Source organism: Ammospiza nelsoni, chromosome 5 (assembly GCF_027579445.1).
Source record: "Ammospiza nelsoni isolate bAmmNel1 chromosome 5, bAmmNel1.pri, whole genome shotgun sequence".
Classification (NCBI taxonomy): domain Eukaryota; kingdom Metazoa; phylum Chordata; class Aves; order Passeriformes; family Passerellidae; genus Ammospiza; species Ammospiza nelsoni.
In genome coordinates, this window is record NC_080637.1 from 15,693,139 (window position 1) to 15,719,874 (window position 26,736).

General features: G+C 42.5%; 1 protein-coding gene across 1 annotated transcript in view; it reads right to left on the bottom strand.

The window, feature by feature from the left end:
• The window catches only part of CELSR1 (cadherin EGF LAG seven-pass G-type receptor 1), a 165,163-nt gene that overhangs the window by 23,412 nt on the left and 115,015 nt on the right, over positions 1 to 26,736 (bottom strand). Inside the window, exons 6-22 of the mRNA XM_059472953.1 lie at positions 24,507 to 24,664; positions 23,441 to 23,604; positions 22,297 to 22,422; positions 17,477 to 17,643; positions 16,837 to 17,022; positions 16,409 to 16,522; positions 15,921 to 16,095; positions 15,088 to 15,229; positions 13,282 to 13,402; positions 12,005 to 12,188; positions 10,952 to 11,053; positions 9,040 to 9,134; positions 8,571 to 8,780; positions 5,888 to 6,071; positions 2,962 to 3,105; positions 1,571 to 1,772; positions 1,077 to 1,244 (exon numbers count right to left, since the gene is read on the bottom strand). Coding sequence (XP_059328936.1) covers positions 1,077 to 1,244; positions 1,571 to 1,772; positions 2,962 to 3,105; positions 5,888 to 6,071; positions 8,571 to 8,780; positions 9,040 to 9,134; positions 10,952 to 11,053; positions 12,005 to 12,188; positions 13,282 to 13,402; positions 15,088 to 15,229; positions 15,921 to 16,095; positions 16,409 to 16,522; positions 16,837 to 17,022; positions 17,477 to 17,643; positions 22,297 to 22,422; positions 23,441 to 23,604; positions 24,507 to 24,664 — 2,642 coding nt within the window. The remainder of the gene's footprint in view (positions 1 to 1,076; positions 1,245 to 1,570; positions 1,773 to 2,961; positions 3,106 to 5,887; positions 6,072 to 8,570; positions 8,781 to 9,039; positions 9,135 to 10,951; positions 11,054 to 12,004; positions 12,189 to 13,281; positions 13,403 to 15,087; positions 15,230 to 15,920; positions 16,096 to 16,408; positions 16,523 to 16,836; positions 17,023 to 17,476; positions 17,644 to 22,296; positions 22,423 to 23,440; positions 23,605 to 24,506; positions 24,665 to 26,736) is intronic.

A 26,736-nucleotide genomic window follows, 5' to 3' on the forward strand; every position in this document is an offset into this window, starting at 1 on the left:
CATCATATGAGAATGTGGTTACCTCTCAAAACATTTTCTTTTGTTTTATCCCCACTCTTGAAAGATTTCCAACAGGACTGTGCTGTTTCCACAATGCCATAAAACCAATGAAACATCAGCATATACAGTTCCAGCGCATATAATTTTTCTCATTTTCAAGAAAAAGATGTCTTTATCTTGAACTTTACTGAATACAAAAGACCTAAATGAACGATTTTCAGAACATTTCATCTTTTTCCTAACACTTGCCTCCTAGAGAGTCAAATACTCTCTTATATTCTGCTTCTCTATTACTATTGCTTTCCATAAACTGAAAAGGTCTAATGTCCCAAAAAAGGTATTTCCACTCCCTCTATTTTTTCACTAAAACAAATGAAAGCAAATCCACAATAGTTGGTGAAATGAAAGTTAAGTTTCTTACCAGTGCAACTGCCTTTGTATTGACTTTTGAGTCAAAAATTTGTGATTCAGAAATTAATAATCTTTACTCCCAATTTTATGTGAAAAACCTCAGTCCTCATTTCCACTAAAATGAAGATTTGATTTTGTAATTTTTTGCACTGGCCCTGGCTGAGGCACCAAGGGTAGGTGCCTGTTTGCTATCTACTCTGTCCATAGTCACTGGAGTGTAACAGGAGAAGATTCAGCCCCTGGAAGAGCTGAATCATCTCCTGAAAATTCTCACTTAAAGACCTCAGGCAAGCCATGAATTCAGACACTGGAGTTGGAGTATGTTTGTCCAGACATACATCCGTGGGCAAATAGCATGGACAAATACAAGGAAATTGTGGGATTTATTGCTTCTGGGTGAAAATGAGCCCTGCAGAAAGACATGACAGCACAGTGTTTCTTAGAAACCGCATGGCTAATCCTTTGTTTGAGGAGTTATGATAATTATTTTCATTTTTCTCAGGTTGGTGGGAAATGACTACATGGCTCTATTCCACAAAAATCAGCTGTCAGTTGAACAGACAGACCAAGACAGGGTTTCCTGCAGAATTATCTTCCCAGGATAAGGGCAGGAGTTTTCTGCTACTCAGACGGTGTCACAGCCCTAAAGCAAGCAGGAGACATACGTGATGGAGTGATTCCAGAAGACACAGACAGGCTTTGTTCTCTCCTCTGTTTCCAGCATGGCATACTCCACTATGACAGGCTTTTCCACGAGGTTGGGAGGAAACTCCCCATCACTGTGAATGGCTGTGCTCACTACAGGTGTGTTGATGATGGGGCGATTTGGCAATCTGTGCAAGGAGAAAAATTTGCATGGTGGTCTACACATCAAAATGCAAAGCTACATTCTGCACATAGAAGACCTCAGGTTGCTTCTGCTCAGAAAGCGAGGCAAGTGTACCAACAGCCTTCCATACAGATGCGTTCCCAAAAACTGCTGGCACTGCTGGCATGGTTATTCTCCCACTGTGTGCCAGGGGAGGACATGAGGCAGTACTGCAGTGAGAACAGCAGCACTGATGACTTTTGGCCAGTATAAATTCAGCCCTGTCTCCCCCACACACTCAGAGAGCAGAAAAAGGGATCTGAACAATTCCCAAACAGTTCTGGGGTTTACCTCAAGCTCCTCCTGTCAGGATCATAGTTTTCAGGCAGGAGGTGTCCCAGAGATCGGTATATAATGACCATGGCAACAGTGTGATGTGTCTCAATGTCTGGGTGTCGCTTCTTCCTCTTTGCAAAAGCACTCTCAGGGCTGAACACATCATTGTTCAACTTAGAGGGTATTTTCTGATTTGAAGGTTTCATTGTAGGCACTGCTATGGAATCAACACAAATATTAAATTCTTTGCACACAGCTTCAGAGCTACCATTTAAACTGGTAATTTTGCTTTGCCAAGATACTATTAGAGACTAATATTAGAGTTCTTACAACTCCAGGCTTAGAGCATTCAGCATGCTTCTAATGTTCTACTTGATATTTTTAATAAAATTTCAGCACAATTCATAGTTATATAGCTGATAATCAAATAACCATTGAACAGTGAAAAGCCATTTAGTCTAGCTATAAAATAAGCAATTTCTAAGCTAAAAGGTGCATAAGTATATAAGTATTCCATGCATAACTTAAGGAGAAGATTAAAACATGCATGCTGTTAAATTGCATGTACATTTATATTTGGCAAAACTAGTATTAATGGACCCACCAACTACTCACATGAGATTTCTCCCTGCTAATTCTGTCATATAATGAGCTTTCTGTTTTGGAAGATTGTCTTAAATTTCCATTCCCTTTTGTCTTACAGAAAAGATACAAATCATAGAAGCAGATACTCTGTTTCTAAGTAAAAAGTCATAAAGCTGTACTAGCTTATTATGTATTATTTTTGGAAGAGTTACTATTTCCTCATTCAGAAGACATTCAACAATGGTACATCTATTGAACTTTGAGTTACCCTCTCTCCCTTTGCCCAAAAACCTTGTGGTGCTTTGCAGCAATCTTGGGATACTTTAAAGACATTGGGAAGCAGGTACTCCCCAATGTATTCTCCCTGATCACCCAGCTCAAGACTTTTTCATTGCTGCCTAGTTCTGATAACACCTCTCTGTGTTCCCAGATTTGGATTCTCTGTCTCTCACACCACCTCCCTCCATCTCTGCAGGGGCTGGAGGAAGGCAGCTGTGGGACTGCAGGCGCTGGGCAGCCATCCCATCCCATCCTGGTGGGAACAGAGGCAGAGCATTTCTCCTGCTTTGACAGGGCTTTGAGGGGCTGCAGGCGAGACCTGACAGACAGGTACAGCCAGTCCCACAGCCCCCCATGCCTCCATCGCTGCCGGCAGGCAAAATGCCTCAGAAGTATGCACAGCTGCTCCATCCCTCAATAATGCTCACTTGTGCAGGCATCACCCTGCTCTCACCCCAGGACCACTCTGCTCCCTGAGGATCCACCACACGCCCTGGGAGCTGCCCATAACTGCTCACCAAACAGCAGCAGAAGGGTTTTACCTTTCCTTTCTGAAGGTCTGAATAGAGTATCAGGGAAGACAACAGATGACTCCAGGTCTTTGGGGTAATCTTCTTTAATCTCATGAAATCGTGGTATTCTAGCTCCCGTGAAATTAGACTTGTCAAAGATGTCAACAGCAATAACTGGGGGGGATAAAAGTTTCCCATCACCACAGTGAAACATTACTGGAAGGTTAAATGACTGCACAATGCAGATAAAAAATTTAAACCCCAAAATATAATTTTTCCATTAACACCTTATATATTGTATTATTATATAATAATTAATAACTATATTATTAGTTACTATATATCATAATCATATTATATATATATATTAGTTATTGTATAGTAATTATATTATATATATAATAACTAAAAGTTTATGTGTCAGCGTTATGTAACATTTATAAAATTATACATTGATTGATCAGTGGAAAGGAATTCACATGACAGCATCTCATACTATGAAAACATACAGGAAACTTTGGAAATAAAGAATCATAAAATCATTTGGGTTGCAAAACATCTCCAAGATCTTTTGTTGTGTTAACTCAGCACTGCCAAGTCCAGCACTAAACCATGGCCCCAAGGGCCACATCTACATGTCTTAAATACCTCCAGGGGTGGTGACTTCCCTGGGCCACCTGTTTCAATGCCTGGGAATTGTTTCAGTGAAGAAATTTTTGCTAATACCCATCTGGAGGTAGATCACTTCACTGGTACTTCTCCAGCAGCAGCTGACTGGGGTTTCAGAGGCTTTTCCCTGGCTGCTGCTCAGTGAATGCTCCTGCTTCACAGAGTTTCTCCATGTGCTGCTGGCTTGCTCCAGTGTGTGCTGCATGTTCCAATTTTAGACTTGCTTTTTAATGGGAAGACTAAATCTAGTGCTTCAAAACCATAGTTCTACATCTGTTGGATTGTGAAGTCAACTGACAGAAGCAAATAACATGCATTTAATCTGGGACTACTCCTGAGTCCCCCACTGGCAGATCCTCCCTGGCTTACCTCATCATCTCTGCCTGTTTAACTGCCCAAAAAGCATTTGAGTTGGCTTTAACTTTCTCATTTAGGACAAGTCACTGAGTGCCAATTTACATGTCCTAGGGGTAACCCTACACCAAAAGGTGTGATCCTCTGCAAATTTCTGTGTGAAGAAATACCCACGTTAAGACCTGCAAATTCCCATTCCTTTCCTAGGTTCTAACTAACTCCCAGATGAGCCATTAGGAACTCTATTAACACCATGTTCACCTGGAAAAACTGTTCAAAAGAAAACAGACCTCTTTGAGGCCAGAGTTGCCTCATCACTCTCAAGCTCACACCTCTTTACACAGGAAGAACTGGTTGAAAAAAAATCATTATTTATAACGTGCAAGAAATTCTGGGGTTTGTTTTCATCTCAGTTCAGTTGGGTTAAAATCCTAAGCACATTTTTTTCTGAGTATGAAGATAAAAATATTTTGATTCTCATAGTCCTGAATCATAAGAAAGTATTTACATTTATTAAAGAAAAATCAAAGTGTTTCAGTTTGGCATAGTTCAACAATAATCTATGCCCCATTGATGCAGGATGCTACAGCCTTTGTAACTTGACTGCCTCATGCCTTTGATTTTCTGCCCCTGTGATTGTGGACATAAAGCATTCTTGGGACAAGGTTTGTAGCCAATTAAAATTCTTACTATAACAGCAGGTGTAGTTGGGAAAATAAGAGCAACTTTTGGCACATAAGCCTTCTTCATATCTGAAATAAAAGCAACAGCTTGAAAAGCTAAACACAAGTTCAGGCTTATATAGTTTAGAGCAGCTCTGAAAGAAAAACCAAATAGCAATGCTGCTTGTGAGGGACTTCTGAAGGTCAGCTGGCTCCATCTCACCTCACACCCAGGGCAGGACTATCACCAACACCCCCTCAGCTCAGACTGTTTGTAACTGGGAAGAAAATGAAATAGAGAGAGCAGGGCAGAAAATGGGGAAAGAAGCTGACCAGGCTGTGGCTGCTGTGCTTCATCTGCATATGCACTGCAGGGATGTCTGTGGAATACATCACAGTCCAAAGTGCAGGAACTGCTATTTGTTTGTCAGAGGAGAAATTTCCTGTGATAGGTGAACAAGGTGTCTTGGTATGCCTGATGTTTCCTTCTCAATTTACACTCATTCTGGATATTTTGGATCCCATAGATTTTGTTCTGATTATGGGTTTTGCAAGACTAGGATGGCATTTGAAGGGCTGGTGATTCTGTGAAAATACCTTTCAGTACAAGAATCTCTACAGATGATGGTTTTCTGGATAGGTTCCAAGTTAGGAAAGCATGTGAAAATCAGAGGTGTAATCACAGAATCAGCTAGGTTGGAAAAGATCTATAGGATCATTGAGATCAACCTTTGATAGATCATCACCCTGTCAACTAGACCACAGCACTAAATGCCACATCCAGTTGCTTCTTGAACATCTCCAGTGCTGGGAATTCCATCCTCTCCCTGGGCAGTCCCCACCTATGCAAGTAAGACCAATAATATGCAACAAAATCAATAGTAGGGTTACTTTTTTTTTTGTACTGCAGTAATTCTTCAGGTGGTGTTGGTGTGACTCCTCCAAAAATGAGATCTACTACATTCAACTATATTAGTTGGTCTCAAAAGGCATTACCTTTGTTTGCAAACTTAGTCCTTCCTACAATCTCTACACTGCTATGACTGCAATAAATAGCCACATGGAGCAGTGGCATGGTCCAGAGGCAAAACAGATCAGACACTTCCCAGGAGGCCCCCAAGACAACTGAAAAATATGGATCAAGGCTTGATGGATTTGAAAAAATGTAATGATTTTTCCAAGTAGGTACTATTAAAACAAATAACTAGCACCTCTGTCCAGCACATTTTTATGAGTCAAAAAAAAGGGCAGTTTTCAACACAGATACTCACTCATGTTAGTGGCAACAATGACAAAGGGTCTCATGTAGGTTTTTTTCATGTTCTGGGCCACATTGTTGAAATATTCCTCATAGTGCCTGAGCAGGTGAGCGGTGCCACCCTCTGTTCGCTGAATCTGCTCCCAGTGCTCCTTGTTGCCAGGGTCCAGCAAAGCACTACCCACTCTGATAATATTCTGAGAAATAAAGTACAAGCCTAAATTATGAATCAAACACAGAGCTGGGTTTCAAGTGAGAAGTATTGAAAATTATTTGCCCAACTGCCTTAGGTAAGTGTATAATGAAATATTTAATGCAGGCATGTTCCACTGCAGCCATATAAAATACACACACCAGTTACTCACCCAGAGGGTTTTTGGTCATGTAAAGCAAATCCCTCTAAACTTTTTACAAGTAAAGTAAGCCAAAATTGGAAACTGTAAGAGAACTGCCTACTTTCTTCCTCCTCATGACAAGAAATCGAGCAAGAAAATGCAGGAGGAGAACCTATCCATGTTTTCTTTGTTTCTGAGAGATCAGACACATGAAAAGCACAGCTCTTAGCAGGTACACTGAAGAACTTTTCCACATAAATCAAAATAATGCTTTTTTGTTGAAAAACGAAAGAAAGCCATGAATAGAAATATAACTTCCTCTTTTACTTTAATTTTTTTGCTTTGTTTCCTAGATAACGAAGACAGCTTATACAGTGAAGAATGCTAAGAGTGAATATTAACTTGCATAGACAAACTTGAAAATACATAAGAAAACTTAAATCATGTCATTGTCTCCCCACTTTTACATTGCTTACAAATGGTATTAAAAAGGCATTTCTTTCTGAGAACCTGACTCTTCTGCCCTTTCTTAGAAAAATATGCAAAGGGACCCTCAGGGTGAATGGAAGGAGATTGACCCCAAAAGAGTGTGCTAAATGGCTTAAGTGAGAAAATGCTAAAAAGTTTTTAATCTTGGTGTACATATGAACTGTGTTGTTGCAACAAAACCTAATTCCTAACTAAGGTAAAATGGCATAAATGGCAGTAGGAATTAATCACCACAAGCTCTAAAATAGCCAAGACAAATATTTAGGCTTCATTTAGAAGGAGCTATCTGTATCCTGTCTGTACTGTTTGAGGCTGCAAGCACGTATCTGAGCTGAAAGAGACTCCCAGTATGACCACCTCTACCTAGGGTGAGAAGCACAACATGGATCCCAGGAATGCAGGAGACACATACTGTACTTGGTACCAGGCCTCCTCCGTGTTTGTGAACATTATTTATGGTTTTTTATTATCTATTTTTCAGGCTTCTATGTGGAGTTATAAAAAAAATTCCTTCTCCCCTTGTGGTTCCTCAGCCTAGGATGTTGCCTCCTTTTATTCATGAGCTGTACTCATTAGTTTTCAAATTCCTGACCTATCCTAAAATATTTAGGGAGTTCTTGAAAACATCATCTGTATGAATTTCAGTGCCAAGTGCAGAGAACAATAAATTAAAGCATATGTTTCCAAACCAATTTTTTTTTTGCTTATTGTTCATATTTCTACTTAACAAAACAGGCTAGAAATGAAGCTCCTTTTCAAGATCTGAATGGCCTGTTTCACAGTCCACAGGAAAGAAAAAACTGAATCTCTTAAAATTTGGTGCATCTAAAACATAAAATGTTTCAGAAGTTCTCTCCAATTTCACCCCAGGTCTGCCTGACCTGCCTGGTCCTCCTGGAGTACTGTGAGCAGTGATGTGGGTGTAGCACACATTCTCAGGGAGCCAAACAGATCTTTGGCCAGCACTGACACCAGTCCTGACCCATGGAGGGTCATTCCACATGCTGGTGCCCAGACTGGGCTCTGCTAGCACAGATCCAAACAGATGATTTAGCTGGACTCTGTGTTGTGCCATGGCCAGGATCTTGGTGATAGCATGGGCAAGAGTGGAGAACAGTACCCCTGTACACATGGGATTGAGGAAAGCTCTACAAGCCTGACATGGGTCATCCAGCCTTCACTTTATCAGGCCACAGAATACTCCCAACTTCCTTCAAATTTCACATTTTTCCAACACGATTACATATTTTACCAGACAGGGAGGGTGCTACAGCTTGTTCTCTAGCCCTGGTCAGGTCTTTGGTAATAACTGTGACTTTCATGAATGCTCTGAAAGCAGCAGAAACTCTCTGGCACACATTTTAGTATGTGCTTTAAAATACCAATGATATGGAATGTCTTTCAATGTACCAACTCATGACTCAAGTGTTCTCAAACTGAATTAGAGGAAACCTTCAGAGTCAGTAACTGGCTCAGACTTAATTCGCTGCACATTTAAATGAGCATGATCACATTGGACATGTTTTACAACAAAAATAAATACAGTACACAAAACTATTTTAGCCAAGAAAAACACATTAATGTGATGATTTCTTTTCATATGGGGAATATTGCTTTTGGCTGTTACTATGATGATATTTTTTAGAAAAGCACATTCTATAATATTTGTATTACACATACACATGCATGCATAGACACATGCATAACCAACTTCCCATTCTAATCTGAGAAGAAAGGCTTATTTGTGGAACAGAGTAGGCAATTACACAATATTAGCTTCACCTTGGTCAAAGACAAATTTGATTACCCACTGCCACCTAATTTTTAAGGAAAACTGTAAGGGCTCAGCACAGTATACAGTATTTCTCTTACCTCATTGAATTCCACATCCCTTGTGGCTGCCAAGTCAAACCCTTGCTGCTGGCTCTCATACTGGAGGACCCGGATCATGATCTGGTAAGCTGTCCTCACATCATTGCCATACAAGCTCTGTGTATATTTGGTGGCATTCTGCAGCGCTCTCACGATCCGTATGGTTTTATCTCCATCCAACCTGGTCTCATTGTGGTGTAACTTCTCATTCTGAATCAGATAAAGAGGAAGAAAAAAATCCAATTATATATATATTTTTTGTTTGTTTGTTTTGTTTGTCTTGAGAAAGAGTTGGCAACAAAACTCAATGGCAGATGTAATTGAGAGCCAGAAAAGCACCAGGGTCCTGATGGAAAATGAGGCTGTTCAAGGTTGCAGTCAAAAGACTGTGTGTGCAGGGATATCAAACTGGAGTCCAAACTGGTCATCATTTACAAAATAAAGGGAAAACTGAGAAAACCCAGCTTACCATGATTTTTAGATCCACAAAAGTGTTGGTGGTGCAGTTGAAAAGCTCAGGAGGCAGCCAGCCCTTCTCAATGTTACAATGGCGAACGGCGTTTCCTGAAGGAAACAGCATGAATGGCAGACAATTTTCTGAATTGTGCAGGGTAAATATTCATAGATTTCTACTATCCTAGACTTTCAGATTTCCTACATTTTTAAGTTGCTCAAAGCTACACATGTATTTCAATTTCCAAACAGGGGATTCCTGCGAGAGAAAAGTTAAGGATGACTAATATTCAGGAATTGCTTTTGTCAGGCTTTGGAGGAAAGTCAGTAAACTCCAAGTTCTGCCCAACTGCTCTCAGCCTCACTGCCAGATTGTTCTCAAATTAATTCATTCATTTCTTTATACCAAAAAAGAGAAGGACTCTGCACTTCCTAAGTATTCCTGAAAACCAACCCCTGCTGATATTTCTGTGCAATAACCTACATAGGAAGAGCTCCTGGACAAATGCTGTATTCACATCAACACATGCCCACACATCTGCATGTGCTAAACACTTCAACCAACATGCATAATTGCCTTTTTGCCACTTGTAAATGGACTGTGAGCAGCTTGCTGTTTAATTTAGCCTATTATATTTTGTACTATTTGTCAAATAATTTTAAAATGCAATTCTTGGCTGAGGATCCTTCACCATGAATTGCAAGTAATCTAATTCAAAATAGACATTTGTGCTAGTTAATATGCACATAACATACCGCATATGTCTAAGCCATTTAATTACCAATATCTGAATAAGAACTATAATTAATTTTACTGTATCTAATTATATTATTTCTCTTCCATTATTAGGTGAATACAATTAAGCCTCCGGTTCTTAGTCTGAATATTCATTATTATAAGGTTTACTTCTTAGAACAATTTGTAAAATTTACTTAGAACGTGCAATTACTATAAGCAACATTGCCTAGAAGAGATGCTTGGGTGAACCACTTCAAGAAGAGTGCAGAAAACTCATTTTAATTCAGCTTTATACTGCTTAATCATGAAAATATTCTTCACCTAAAAAAAATATTCTATCTCCTAAAATCTTTAGAAAAGGAGCTAGGTTGACCACAAATCTTCTGCACATCTGTAAGCAGTGGCCTCCTCCTAGAAATATTTGGGGCAGTCACATAACTATTTATAACTCCCTGAGCCTAAGGAACACTCACAGCAGAGAGTTACCACGTCCAGAACCAAGACAGAGTTTTCACTTCCCACAGATTAGCCTTTGGAAAAGACTGGGAACTCTAGTTTCAAAAATCTGATACATGTTTATAGAGACATATATAAAAAAATTGTCATTTGCCTGTTGTACAAAACAACATAGATCATCTGCTTTATAAAAGGTGTTTTTCAGCTTTCTTTTTCAGCTTTTTTTTAATAAAAGTTTTCAGTTTTTCAGCGAAAAGGTATTTCACTTACAGAAAAGATATTGTGTGGAAAAATGCAAGTTTTATTGCAACTCTAGCTTTAGTAGGCTGCAACCCTAGTAAAGCAGTCATCAGGAATATGATTCTCCTAGTTTTATCTTTGCCCAGAGGAACTGTATGGCTAAAGAACATTTATAAGTCACTAGAAACTGAAAGTTACATGTGAAAGAATTGCTTGATAAATAGAAAATAGAAAATTAGGCTCTGCTTTTTTGAAAATAGAGAACTTCTGTACTTTATACATGTTTATCTGCTGTACTGCTGCATTTATTTATTGCTAGTATTCCAAATATATATTAACAGCTCTTTGATTTCAGCTAGCTATACTTCTGTGCTCATGATATATAGGCTATGCTGCAGTCTCTAGACCCAATGAATTAATGATATTCCCTATGTACACTTAAAAAAAAACGGCATGCAGATGAAGTAGGTAATTATTTACCCAGGGAACTTACCCACTGAGCCCTTAGGACAAGGCACAGCAGCTGGCTGGCCAAACTTGGTCTGTGGCCACCAAATACCAGCCTCGAAAGCTTTGGGACAGCCATTATAAATTACTGAAAGCAGAAAAAGAAATGATGCAATTTTTCTGACAAGATAAAATCACAACAGTGAGACATTTCAACCTGCCTGAAGGACCTTCCTGTAATTCCAAAGCCCTGTCAGGATACCCGTCCTCTGCAGTGCCTTCCAAGCTGTAACCCATCAGTTGCTCCTTATCCAACAGATGGGACAGACAGGTACAGGCAGAGGAGAGCTCGGGATGATTATGGGGCTCTGGATTTTGGCTCTGCCTATCTCTGCTTGCTCCTTTATTGTGGGAAAACATTTCTCCTTTATTTTGCCCACACACTGCTGTTGCAGCAGCTTTGTGCTGATCACAGGAGGACAGTGGGTGGGTGGGTGGGTGAGAGGAAAGGCAGGATGGGCAAGGTGGGGAAGGAAGGCAGAGTGCACGAGGCACACAGCACGGTGCCTCTGTGAGCAAAAGGCATGAGGGCTCTCACCAGCCTCTTCAGCTGCAGCTCAGCAATAAAGCACTGCACTGGCAGATGAACTCGGGTTTAAAGAAAAGCTGCTGCTAGTCTTTTGCTCTCTCTACTCCACCTCAGCTGGCTATATTTCCATGTGAGAAAAATTAAAGAGATAAGAGCTTTTTTTCCATTCCCTCAGCCTCCATGAGTCACACTGGCACATATCTAGGAGGAGGGGTGTATGTTCAGGCTGCTGCAGCCCCCACTGCCTCACTGCTGGAGCTGTGCTGTTGGGCCCAGGACTGTCCCTGCAGTGTCCCCATCTGCATGCTGCCAGTGGCTCTGGTCCCACACGGCAGTGTGGCCAGGCAGCATGGCTGGGCCACATGGCTGGGCCACAGGGCCGGGCAGTGCGGTTGGGCTGCAGGGTTGGGCAGCATGGCTTGGCAGCATGGCTGGGCCGCATGACTGGGCTGCATTGTCAGGCAGTGTGGCTGGGCCGCAGGGTTGGGCAGCATGGCGAGGCTGAGGTACCTTCGCAGCCCCTCACAGTGACCTCTGCAAAGGGGTTGTCGCAGCGGTTGCACTGGCGCCCGATGACGCCGGGCTTGCAGGGACACTGGCCCGTCTCCATGTCGCAGGCGCGCGTGTGGGAGCCAGACGGGAAGCAGTCGCAGGGGTAGCAGGTGTCACTGCTTTGGGGCCTGTAGTAATTGGCCTAGAAAAACCAAAATGATAGACACAAGGTGTTTGAGTTCCAAACTGCTCATCTTTCTGAAACCTGCTCTGGCAGCAGGTACATCATAAAAGGGCTTATTTTGCAGAGCACAGAGAAAGTTACATTACTATTATCAGAGACCCAGGGTTTGTGCTGCCATTTACAGCAGAGCCACAGGGCCCACATTACTCCTTGGGCACTTGTTGCAAGTGCCCACCAAACATATTCTTGGAGGATTTACAGTTTTCTCAGTTTTGCAATTCTGCTTTTATATGGCATGAAGGAGCCACTAAGGAAACTTCCTGCACTGTGCATTTGTGTTTCAGGTAGAGGAGTGAGCGCACGCAATGATCCCATATTCAAATCACTGCTGTACATGCATTTGATCTGAGGCATTAGGATTGCACAAGAGCCGGAGCTGGCACCCCACTGACTCCATTTCATGCAACAGTTGCTGTGTGTCCTGCTGGCGTTTCAGAAAGGAGCAGGGGGCCAGATTCACAGCCGCCGGTCTGCACAAGCCCAGCTCCTCTGATGTCATTCAAGCCAGTTTAAACCTATTGTGAGAAGTCCTTTGTAAAACCTTCATGACGAGGTGCCTCCCCTCCCATGTCCCCCATCTGTCCCTGCCTGTCCAGAGATGAGGAAAGCATTTAGCCCTGCAGCTCTCTCCAGCTGCCAGGCCTCTTGCTGGCCATAGCACATGAGAGAGCATCAGCCAGCTGGCCCGAGCTGTTTCATGGCCATTACTCACTTGTGATGCACAAAACCCCACTGACACTCCTCTGCACCCCGGCCTGATCTCCCCTGATAAACCTGGCTGCACTTCAGAGATCAGAGCCAGGCTTTCATCCTCTCGGCTTGCTTTTCCAAACACAAATAAGATAAGAGCTGTACAGTATGATTTGGAGAAGGGTGGTGCCAGCAAAATGTTTTGGGTAATGATTAACTCCACTGTGCACATACATATATATATGTGATACAAAGCACAACTGTGTGTACTTTGTATCAGATACTCACTTGTAATTATTAGTGGTACAGTTTCTTTTTAAACTAAAGAAATTTTGACTTAAGAATGGTTTGCTTTGCTTACCTTGCAGTGGCATTCTCCATTGGTTTTATTGCAATCAGAATCAAACCCTTTACTAGTCTCACAATTACATGGGCCACAGATGGGATTTCCCCACCAACCCCTAGGACAAGGTAGATCGATCCTATTGAAGAAAATCAAATTGAAAGAAAGTTATTTTAAGTTCCCTCTTAAAAAGGGTGAAAATAAAGCTTTGGACCAAATCTGCACTCAACTGCATCAGTTTACAGACAGTAATGTATCTCAAACAATAATCAATAAATATATAAATATAAATACACTATAATATAGGAAAATTTAGAATATCAGTGCTATGAAAACCTAGAGAGAATGCTTTTCTAAGTATTTTCAAGTGCAGGTGGCTCTGAGCCTGTGCCCTGGTTTATCTACCACCACAAACTGCCTTGAGATACAGCTCCCCAAGACTTTATATCCCACTCCCCATCCCCATCCTGCCCCAGCCCACAGGGACACCAGTTCAGGTGCAAAGCTGTCTGCAAGCTCATCCTATAAAGAAAAGCCACTACTTTCAGCCAGCCTGGCTTTCTCAGACTGTTCACTACAAGGTCTGAAAAGCCCTGGTCTGCCTCAGGAGAGACCGAAGACCCATGGCTGGGGACATGGAAGAGGGGATGGTGGCAGCTTTGATCTGGACTGTGGATCAAAACTATGATTCAGACTGAGTGCAGCAGCACTGGGAGCTAAGCAGCAAGGCAAAGGCCACCCCTGCTGAAGGAAAGCCCCATTCTCACTGGGACTGTTTCATCTGGGTGAGCCTCTGAGCTGGTTATCCCACAGATGCCCCAACACTAATTCTGGCAAGGAGAGCTCTGATTCTCTGATAGCTGGGAGTCTTTGTCAAACAACAGGACAAGGGCTCTGAGACTGGGATCCTGGAAATGGACAAGGTATCCTCTCCCTGCTGCTCATTTTTAGGAAAGAAAAACTATTTCCATCTGTTTTGAAGACCAATACCAATTTTATTTATGGTAATTGGTAAGTTTGTACTTCTATGCTTTATAATATGAAAACCACAGTGTTGCACTTGACACATGCCAGCAGATAATGACAAGGGACAATGTCTCTGTGTCGCTAATCCAGAGGAATGAAAGACAAATCTGGCAACAGTACGGCCAGCATTTGCAAGCCCACACTACAAAAGGCAGAGGAAGAAGCTTGCAGTTTTCAAAGGGAAGGAAACATCACATGAGCCATTCCTAAACAGGCAGACAAATGCACTTGATTTGCACATCATGAATGGCCCATATTACAGTAAATCAAAGTGCCGCCTCTGGGATAAGGCTGGTTGCTGAATGCTTATCAGAGACCACGAAGCTGCTGACGAGGGAATCAGCACGTTTCTCCCACAAAGCAACAGACACAGGCCCCAGACTGTCCAGAAGAGATGGCTCTTTGCCAGCCCAGAAACTGGACCTACACTGCCAAGAGACTTTATCTTCCTAGAGGCCACCAAACTGGTGCATTGCTCTGTGTGCTGGGGAAGCTGGAGGAGAGATGCAGAGCAAACTCAGGCCAAGCCCACCACAAAGTACAGGTGAGATGCAGTGCTGTGCAACACAGCAGAACTGGTTGAGCCCCTGAGCAGCTGATGAAACAAAGTGGCTCCTGAATAACATGTCTAGTTTCTGGGAAGAGCTCAGGAATACCAAAAGGCAACAGAGCCTAAAATACCACTCAAATTGTAACAGGAAAGTTTATTGGAGCAGAACAGGAAGTGGGAGGATTGCTGCCTTAGGTGAAGAGCTTCCTGGCAGGATCAAGAAACCAAGAACAAAATAATTCTCTTACTTGCTTTCGCAGTACTGTCCGTAGTAGCTTTGTCCACACTCACAGGTGTAGCCGTGGGATGAGCTAGGTTTGTGCACACATGTGGAGACATGCTCACATGGGTTCAAGTTGCATACATCAACACAGTGTCTCCCAAAGTACCCTGGGGAGACAAGGTAAGAAAATTACAGCAACCATTGTAATTTATGATTTGCATGTCTCCAAAAGACTGTCTGTCTTAAGCTTATACACTAATAACACATCTTTGATAATCAGTAGATTACCCCTGAGATACTGTCAGAAATGAAGCACTCTTTTCCCTCTCAAACAAAATGATAGCAAGCCATTCTTTTTGACAGTCTGTTACCATGCTTGAGGCACCCTTGTGCCTTTGGTTCCCAGTTTTATACTTGGGGCATGTGCTACAAATAGTTTTGTATTCTCTTGCTGCATGTATGGGAGGTGACTGTGCTGGGTGCTGACAGCATGTGCTGGCTACATGCTCCAAAACAGAGAAAACATTTAAAGTATCTTGATTAGGATGTGGAGTGACAGACTGAAATTCAACATCAGAAAAGTCTGAGAAAGAAAAAAATAAATTAAAAGAAAAGGGGAGGTGCACAAGAATTTTTTGGACCAGAGATTGTCTTTCTGTTTGGTGAATACATTGCTGGGATTCTTCCCCCAGGAGTTCAGCTTCCAGGATGCTACAGTAAGAGTGAGAAGGGTAATACAGAGTGCAAGAGGAAGAATCAGAAGATGAACACTTTGCCAGCACGCTGCTGCTGCTGTGCTGCTTCTGATGAGCTCATGGAGGTGTGATCCAGCTCCTGGATGAGTGGCCAGCAGGTTACCTGGGTCACAGACACAGGAGTAGCTGTCCCAGTCGTCACTGCAGTAGCTGTGCTGGGGACATGGGTTGGAATCACAAGGATTATCCACTTCACAGCCCTCCCTCACGTTGATCTTGATAGCCTGTTTCATGTTGAGGGTCGCTATGTTTGTAGATGTCTCTCCCATTCTTACTCCCTGGTGACAAAAGACAATTATTTTAGAGTCTCCTTTCAGAGTACAGTATTATGTGTTTCATTATTTTCATCAATCAATGAGGCTACATTTTAAAGAAATCACCTAATGAGCCAAACCCAGATTTTTTTTCAAATGTTTTTCCCCTATGTGATAAGATTTGTACCTGGCAAAGATTTCAATATTTTGATTCTTAGATAATTTTTATGGAGGAAACAGAAATGTTTGAGGGTGGATGAAAAAGAAATCTCCCACACTTTCACCTGGGCATTTTCTCACTAATTCAAAGTTTATTGCTACGCTTTTAATTTCATACCTGCATACATCCATAAAATCCCTGCTGAACAGAGACTTGGTCTCCAGAAACACCTCCCACAATGATGCTTTTCATTTTCAATCCAGGTAGTTGATTTCCAATCTGCACAGTGCTCTGTGAGGAAAATAACAACTGATAAGAAGCACTATCATCCTCTGACACAGACAGAGCTGTGATGGTGACAAGCAGTGGCTGATAGATTACATAAAAAATACCAAAGCAGTGAGGAGCCAGACATTGGAATGTGTCTTTTTATGACTTCTTTGTAAGATATATTATCATAAAGCTTAATAAATGAATATCATTGATCAGGCATAAATCACTGCAGAACATGTCTCACAGCATAAGCACTTGTCCACAGTCCTCTATCTTAGTTTCTCCTAAAAGCATTTGTGCAGTGCTCAGTGGCAGTTTTGATGCTGCCTTACCTGGTACATCCCATAGTCCAAGGACATGACAGCAAGGTACTTGAGATCTTTACCATCCTTTGCACTCTTCAGCTCTACTAATAAATGATGCCATTCCCCATCACTGACCCGTGACTGGCTCATCTTCAAACTAGCAACCTGACTCAGGCCACTGTACACTTCAAACTGCACATAGCTGTTCAGTATCTGTTGGGGAAAAAAAACCAACCGTGTCTTTTTTTGCTACATATTTGTACTTGATGCAGAAGGAGGTGGAGAGCAAGATAATATTTCTTAAGAAAACCCAAAAGGAAAAAAAGCCCAAAGAGTAAAGATGGGAATGCTTGCAAGAACTCCTTGTATAACTTTGGACATTCACACTCCAGCTTCCCTTAAAAAAAATCCCCAAAGGAATAGATCCATTTTTTACATCTATATTAATGTCCACTACTACCTCTGACTAGAAAAATAACCTTAAATGAATATGATTTTTATAATGATATTTTGATCATTCACTTTTTGATCATTGTAAAAGGCTAAAGTAATGATATGTTTTTTTGACATGCATTTATGTAGCTAAGTGGATGGAGCTGTGTAGTTCATCTGGCCATATCCACTGCTGGGGAAATATTAATTCTTTTCTAGCCAAAAACCACTTTACCTGAATGTTGATCTTGGATGCAGCCCCAGCATTGGCTTGCATTAACATGCCATTGACTTTCCTGGTTCTGAACATCAGCCCAATGTACCATGGCACAGAGATGGTGATGTCAAGGTCACTCCAAATGATAATGCTCTCACCACTGAAACGCTGAGGAGAAGGCATTGCTGTGAATCAAAATACAAGAGAAATGGTTTTTATCCTTCAGGACAAATGTGAAGAGGAAGTGATGCTATGTCACAGTAATGACACAAGGAGCTAGTCCTTCTTCCACTGAGCTACATTCAATCTATCATGGACGAAGAGCTGGTCTAGGGGAGTTACTGTGAAACAGTTGATAATACTGCAAATTCACAACCTACCCTGGTTGTGGGTAGGCATCTTGGTGCCTGTACTCAAAAGCAGCACCTCCACACTGCTATAAATTGGCATTACCCACATGAGAACTGTTCCTAGAAAGGGAAGCTCAGGATCTCTGCTGATATAGTTCTGCTGGTGAGTGGGTGGACAGAGCAGGAAGTATGAGGGCAACAGTTGCTTCAGATGTTTTCAACACAACCTTGATTACCTGCTTCTAATTAACAGATTAAACACAGGAAAAGGCTGGGAGGCAACAGGAAATATGAATTAATTGTGAATACTCCAGGGCCAGATTATTCAGCTGCCTCAGCTACGCAGTGTTTTCACAGGGAGAAAGTTTGTGTGGAATTGCCTAAATCACCTGCCTTAAATATCCTGAGGTGACAGCTGCAAAATTGCCCCTCTCTCTAACCTTGCACAAGCACAGCTCCTACAGGGTGACACCAATGACAGCCTTCAATAGAAAGAACTTTGCTGATGGAAAATAGAGGAACACCCATCCCCTTGGACTTCTAAAGTTGCTACCCCGGGTAACAGGAGCTACAGTCCCATGGATTAGTTGATCCCACTGATTAGAAGTACAATTTAAGCCATGGGAGATCTGTGCTATTTGCAACACCTCATATGACACCACCACCATGTGTGGAACCTTCTAGGAGATCTACAGTCAGCCCCTTCCTGACATCCTTGCTTGTGGGCATGTTGGTGAAGTTCATGGCAGCTTTTTGCCAGTGGAAGCAGGCCTTGGAGACTGGGTACAACCACCAGAGATTAGCACCCAGACTTTTATTTCATCATGTACTGAGTCCATGCCAGTCAGTGAAATCACAGGGAAATCACTCTTTCCCTTTCTGCTCCACACTACCATATCTGCTGACACTTTCTGGAGTTTTTCTAGTAGATCACGTATATACAAATGCATATGTGTTACTATATACGATGTGCATATGTATAAGTCCTTAGAAAAAGATTGAAGGATGACACCATACCAAAAAATGGGGGAAAGTTGATGTGAAGTTGCATTTTTTGAGGAATAAAGCCAAACCCCAAATTCTCATATGTCTGCCTTGCTGGTGTCTACAAAGGGAAAGGCTGGGGTGAGGAGTGGAGTGCAGGTGTTGGGGTAAAGTGCAAGCCCTTTAGCTCTCTATTTGTGAGAAACAAAAAGTCAGGGACTACAGGGCTACCACTAGTCAAGCCAGAGGTGGAACTTGACTTGCCCTTCCTTAAGATGTGGTTACCCAGCCACCCCACACCAGGCTAAGGGCAGGCAGGCTAAGGGGCAGCCCTCCTCCCTCTTGCTCCAGCCTGTGATCTCACCTTTGCCAGAGAGGGCATATGGTGGAACAACTGCAGCATAGCCTGCTCTTGAAAACCAGATGGCAACTTTACAAAAGGTTGTCATCAGATACAGATGCCTCAGGTTGCTTAAAAGTTGAATGCAGTACTTGAGTTCTGGCTGTCTGGGCCAGGGCACAATTCTGGGCCAGGGCACAATTCATCAGCCCACACTGCACCACATCAATGTAAAAGTAGCCAGGACATCAGTGTTGAGCAGGATTATTTTCTCTTGCTCCACCTGTGCAAAAGTCAGCCTTTGCCTTCCTCCTCTACCCTGCTGACCTTCACAATAACCTCAGCTTCCAACTTTGCTGCTGGTTTTCTGGGCTGTTGCTGAGATTTTTGAGCCCATCTGCCTCCGGAGTGCAGAGGCAGGATGCAAACTTGTGGGCTTCCCACCTGCTGAATGATGGAATGCTGTGTGCAATCACTTTGCCTTTGTCCTGGGAGAACTGGACTGGCATGGCAATTAGCCACCTTCTTCCTTTTCTCACTGGTGGTGACTTTCTGTACTTGCAAATACCATTCCCTTCCCACACCTTCTCCCAGCCTCCCTCCCTTCCCTGGGGCCAGGGTGCACCTTTCCCTGCTAGTTAAACAGAAATCCCCATTTGTCAGTCCCCTTCTGACCTCCCTCTTCCCCCCAGCCCTTCCTCATGCCTGGGACCAGGAGTGTCCATGGAGGGGTGGCACATCCACTGTCCTCAGATGGGACCTGACCTCCCATGTCACCACAAAGGGCCACATGCTTCCCAGCACCCCCTGCCATGGGCAGTGCAGTGATACAAACTGATCCTGTGCTCAGGGTTTGTCACTTGGAGCGCTGCCTTAGTATCTATGTTCACTCTAAAGAGAGTCCTGCACCCAACAGGCCAGCAGAAACACATGAGGGCCATTCCCTGTGGAGACAGAGAGCCTGGGGAAACATCCCACTGGATGTCACCTGGAGTGTGGGAAACATGCAGCCAACACCCCACTGGATGTCACCTGCAGTGTGGGTGCTGGACATGTGGAAGCTTATGTTTAGGTCCAGCCCAAGACTAGTGCAATGACACTGGCCATCCAAGAGTGAGTCAGACACAGCTGCTAGATCTTCTTCACAGAATTGCAACACCTAATAGTTTAAAATAATTAAATTACAATAAAGGGGAAACTGATTTTCCTTAATTTTATCTCCTTTCTATATATCAACAGAGGGACAGGGGAGCTGCCAGAAGGTGAATTAACAGATTCTAGAAGGGTCGTGAAGGTAAAATATCCCATCCTCACTAGTGTAGACCAGATCCCAGAGGTTTTGAAGAGCAGGAAATGAAAAAAAGGTTAATTGGTAACTTGCCAAAGTCTTTGTCATCTGTTAGCCTGAAGCTGAACCAGCACTGCCATAGGGATTAAAGAAATGTAGCACTCCTACTCAAAACTGCAAATATTCTATTGAACAGTTTTTAAAAAAATAGCTGCCTAATAATAGCTAATGCTCTTAGGATCATAGCTGAGCATTCAAATAAGAAATTTGAAAGACAGGAGAATAGCATTAACTGTGACTGACTCTATCTCCTGACTTTAACTTTGGGCTCCTGAAGTTTTTGGTCACATTGTGTTTCCTTCTTGGCTTGCAATTTTCCCACAGGGACACTGGCCAACAAATATGATTAAAGAACCAAGCAGCCTGCTGCCTTTAAACTGTCAGAAAAACCCCACAAAGTGAGGCATCAGCAAGAACATGGGGTTTTTCATTAACAAAGGGGACATGCAGGAATGTACAGTGCTGGAGGCAGAGGTGACAGCTGGGACTGGGGGAGGCAGTGCTGGTGTGACTGCCATCATCTCTTTCACCTGAATTGAAAATGAGGTTCCAGGGATGGCTATAGGGCAGCTCCCAGATGATAATCTAAATCCCAAACTTTGTGGATTGGTCTTGAGTTTGGGATAACAAAACAGTAAATAAAACAAACATTTGATGAAATTTTGAATTTCCATTTGAAAAACAGAGGGAAGGAGAGTCTTTGCATGTGATAGCAGTACTCCCATTTACACCAGTACAGGACACACCATAGCTGGGCACTGGCACTCCCCTCAGGATACATCAGAGTGGGTTTGTAGCATAGAGAAAAGCCAATCATGAAGAAAACACAAGAATTTCACCAACAAATATTCTTGACATGAGACACATGGAAAAATCAGATTTTCATACAAACCTGGGAAGCTCAAAATATTTGAGAAGCTGCTACAGAAAGCAGGTACCAGGCTAGGGGCAATAATAATAGCTCTGGGCTCTGTGTGAGGTGGAACATAGGAGGAGGTTCTCCATCATTCATTTTCCCTGTTCTTCACTTTGCAAACCTTTATCTCCAAGACAGAAACTTAACCATTTGTCCTCTCCTCTTAAGGTAATATTGCTGCTTCTCAGGAAAGGGAAGAGAAATTGCTACTACCTAGACCAGTACCACTACCTAGACCAGGCCAAGTAGAAGCATGTTTTCTTTGCTGGAAGCATCCAGGAAGATTCCAAAGGAGCAGCCACCTTACAGCACCAACCCCATGGGACTCCTCCCACAGGCAACTCCTCACTTCTAGGGGAAAAAACTGACTGCAAGTTCTTCACACCCTATAAAACTCACCTGCTGCTCCTTCCTTATCCTTTAGTAATGAGGTTTTACACATATATGCACACTGTGCTCAATCAAAGAGAAATCCAGTAAAACCGAAAGTGCTCTTACTTAGCACAGAATGCTCTCTTGCCAAAAAAGTAGTGATTAAAACAGCACATTCATCCCCAGTTTGAGTCAAAGCCCAGTAAAGTCAGCAGGATTCTTTCTACTGATTTAAAGGGGCTTAGGATCAGGCATTTTTACTATAAACAAATTACTAAATACAGCCAAGTTTTTTCTAACTACTTTGCTTATGTAAGTAAATCAATGAAAGCTGCTCTTATTCATGACAGTATGTCATCTACTAGAGAGGGAATCTCTAAAATGATTTCAAACAGATAACGGGTGACGTCTCAGCTGCAATCTTCTGCTACCCTCAATCATCACAGCTGGACATAGGTGCTGTGGGATGGCAATGGCAGCAGTGACATGTGCACACATGACAAGCACTGAGAGCTCTCTGCAGCCTACCTTGCTCACAGTTCTTGCCCCCGTAGCGCACAGGGCACTCACAGATGTACGTGTTCCACTTGTTGATGCACGTGCCTCCATTCTGGCACCAGTTGGTTTCACAATAGTTCCTCTGAGCTGCACAGCCTGCAATTCAGGAAAACCATTACTTTGTACGGTTTCAATTAAAAAAAAGGTTCTTAATTTGAGGTTTTACATAAAAAGAAGACATGACTATTAAAGGTTTGGGTTTTTTGCTTTTTTTAAAAAATGTTTTTGAAGTCAGTGAAGCAAAATGTGGATGGCAAAAGTTTATGTAAGCTGATCATGCATACATCTGTTAAATGCACAAAGATAAGTCTGTCTATCAAAGGCATATGCTGTGACTCTCTCCTTAATCCACAATCAATGCAACATACTTTAGAATTGCAATTTAGCTCTTACAAAGACCTTCAGCAGCATGGACAGAAGGGACTTTCCATTTTTGTGGGTAAGAGCCAGTTTTAGGATGATGAGAACATTCTGTATGCCTAATCACTGGAACTAATCCTGATCAGGGATCCAGGGACTGGAAATCAAATCAGAACTTTCAACAGGCTGCTCCATGAAGTAGGTTTCACATTTGGGGAATTGCAGAATTTTATTTACAGAACAAACACAATTTATTAAAAAGTCATTGTAAGTGTTGTCTTTTTCATGAACTAATCCCACTGGCTCTCAAAGCAAAATGACATTTAATAGGTGGTTTAAAAATAGAAGAGAAGAAGTCAATTTAGGAGTAAATTCCTGGCTGAAACTCCCAGCAATACAGAAAGGCTAAACAAGCCCAGTCCTTTCTGATGTGCTGCTGAATCCTGGAAGTGTGCCCTGTGCCACGGGCTATTGTATGCCTCCCTGGCACAGGTGTGGACTGCACATTACTCAAACAAATGAGGTCTGGCCAGAGACACAGTGGCAGCACAATGCCATACAGCACCTGAAGTTCCTGCTCCATAGCTGCTTTACCATCAACAGTGCTAACAGGGGGTCATTCCAGAACCTTGTGTCCCCTTCCCCTTCCTGGGGTTCCTCGCAGTGCCAGCCTCGACGTGCTAAGCCATGTCCCATGTGCAGCTGTGGCAGAGACCTTTGTGGTGTTGACCCTTGGGGCACTGGTAGCCCATACCTGGCAGAGTGCCATTATTGGCAATGAAACCAGCCATGTCGATGGGCTTGCTGTCGATGGAGAGGTTCCTCATGCAGCCAATGAACTGCCTGTTGTGCACTGGGAAATCCTCAGGCAAGTTTGGGACACCACCAAGGAGGAGAGGGCCAGTCAGGTCCAAAGATCTGAAGAAATAAAGAAATGCTCGTAATTTCTTGCAAAGAATTTGTTTTGTTTTGTTCTTTATCTTACTGTTTCCATAAGCACATTTAAGCTACACTTCCCTCTGCTACATGAGCACTTCCAGAGCTTGTAATTAAAATCCAGTAACACTAAGTTTTAACTTAGGAGCTGTCATGTCCATACAGAATCCAGTGACCTGTCCCTAACAGTTGCTAGTATGCAGAAGAAAATGAAAATCAGAGAAAAATGTGCAGTCACAGGACACTTCTTTCTGACCCCAGTCATGCAGGGACTGGCTGATGCCACTCAGCACAAGGTTGAGAAACAATACATTTTTATATAAGGACTTAATTATCATATAGTGCCAACCCTTTTAAAATCCTCTGAGGATCTTAGTCTTAATGACATTTAGTGGATGTAGGTTTTACTAAATGACTCCACACTGTGTGAGAAGTGTTGTCATCTGGTCATTTGGATTAGCCCCAGTTTTTATAGTGTGCCCCTCTCTTGGGATGTTAGAGCACCATGTGTCTCTCAGTGGTCTCTCCGCAATCACTCATTACTTTATATCCCCCTGTGTTGTCTGCTGTTCACCTTCTCCTTAAACTCAAAAGTACCAATTTTTTTTCTTTCTTCACAGGAAACCTTTCTCACAATCAGTGATTTTCAATGATTGCTTGTTTACAGTCTCTATTTCTACGTCCTTTTAAGATAGGACTCTTAACTTAAATGGCAGAAGTAATTCCATATCCCGAATGAAACTTTGTTACTTTTTGTTGTTATGTCACATCTGTTTTTCCAACTTACTGGTTAATCACTTAGTGCTCAGTGGTTAATTGCACGCTGGTGACTCTTCACTGGAAAAAGAGAATGAGTGGAAAACACAAATACAGGGAATCCTTACTTTTTGGAGCCAGTCTGAGTGCCCTGGGCAGCACAGGTGTAGTTCCCAATGAGGCTCCCGAAGCGCACGGCCACTGCTGTGTCACAGTCGTCCACAGTCACCACGGCCACCTTCTCTCCAGAGGGCCCATGGGGGATTCCTAATCGGCCAATGTTTGGCTTCAAAAAGGAAATGGCACATGTCATACAGGGCTACATACACATGAGATTTAAATGCTGGTTCAGTCAGCTCAGCAACACACTTCTTATTACCCCCCAAAGAGGACAAGAATAGAAGATGTAAATGAAACAGCAGAAGTTAGGTTGTCCCACGACATTTAGGCAAGGAAAAACCCCGATGGATGACTTCAGTCAGAGTCCACATATGCCCAGTATGGTACACAGGGTGCTCAGAAGTGGCTTTGGTCTTTTCCACAGCTGAACCACTTTGGCCCAAATCATATCAAACAGGTGTTTTCCCACTTCTGCATAGTAAATTCTAATAAATTATACTCATTTTGCACCTCTTCACCTCAAGGCAATGAAAACCCTAAAATGATGTATTATTACAACTGAAGCTTAAATTAAAGGCTTAAATCACATTTTCTCTGATGGCTGCACTCTGTCCAGGCTACCAGAAACTGAGTTCAGGCCTCTATAAAAGCTGTAGTGAGGGGTCGTCTGATGACTGGGAGGGAACTTAGATGAAACCTGCTTGTTCCAGCTACAGCATGGAGTGCATGAAAAACCACTGCCCATTGCTGGGTCAGCTGAGAAGCTGCCAGGTTCTAGTTACAGGAGAATAGAGACCAATGACCTGTGGAGCTGGAGAATCAAAAATAATGGATGTATCTGTGCTTGCTCTGGTGCAGGCACACAGATGCAGGTGCAGCATGGAAGATGTGTTTTAGAGCAGCAATAAAAGCTCTGGCTTTTCCTCACCTCTGCTTCTCCCAGGCAGTAGGAAACTCCTGCCCACTCAATCACAATGTATCCTGGTGAACATGAGCCACAAAGCCAGAATTATCACACTCAGCTTCACACCTCCACTGTTACTGGCTCACTCTGCCCATCACCTGCTGTCACTTGGTATTCTCCCCAAATTCAGTTGGGATCGCTGAATTTCCCCACTCAGTAGGTGCTGAAGTGGGGGGAACACTTCAGCACCTACTGAGTGGGGAAATTCAGTGATCCCAACAGACAGGCTTTCCTATGGGACCACCAGGAATTCAATACCAGTCATCAAGTTTCTGTGCTTCCACCATAAACAGATCCTTCATCATCTTCACTAATTTTGTCACTGATCAGATGTATTCTGAGTGACTGACAGGAGATGATGTTTCCTGTGCAGAAACTCGAGAGACAGATTTGTCCGGTGGAGAAGTACATTATGACTGTTAAAAAAGGTGCATGTGCAAACAGAAGCATAGCAGCCTCAGTGAAGAGCCAGCAAATCCTGTAAGAAAAGTGTTTCCATGTTTAATGTCCATATAGAGCTGAGGGGTCTTAATCTACCATAGGTGCAAGATCTCTGAGGGCATTATGGGCACAAGAGAAGGCACTGAGCTGAACTCTACTGGCTTTGCAAAGGACACCACACAGGAATGAAGCCAGCAGGATCTGACCAGATGCACTGGTCCAAAACGTATTTAAGTCCAAAGTCCAAACATATTTACTGGATGTGTTAATCAACAGTAGCTGCATCCATATGAAAATGAAGATGGCTGGGCATCTGTAGCTTGCTGTACACTTGCTTTAAAACATGTACTGCATGACTGCATTCTGAAATTCCTTATTTTTACAGCAAACAAGGAAGCAGTAAGGGGATAAATTAATTATTTCTGTTTCACTTACAGACACATAAATTTGTTAACATACTTACAGCCACTTTCATCATCTGTATAGAGACAATTCTTTTTAAGAGTAAGTATCCCAATATATAAAAAACATTTTTAAAACATGTTTCCTGGTGTCAATTTCATTTGGAAAGTATTTTCCATTTCCTCTACCAAGAACTAATGTGATCACATAGTTTGGCAGTTACTCAGTATAAGGTTTTGACCTCTCTTTAGTGATATTAAGGCAGATTTTATTTTTTCCGATACTCCCTGGACTTTGCCACTGCCTAGGTTGGAAAGACAGGAAACACACGTATTTGAAGTGCTGAAAATGTTATTGTATGCAGGCAATGTTAGTGAGCAGCTTTTCAAAATAAATTTAAAAATACATGGAAAACTAACCAACTGACAGGC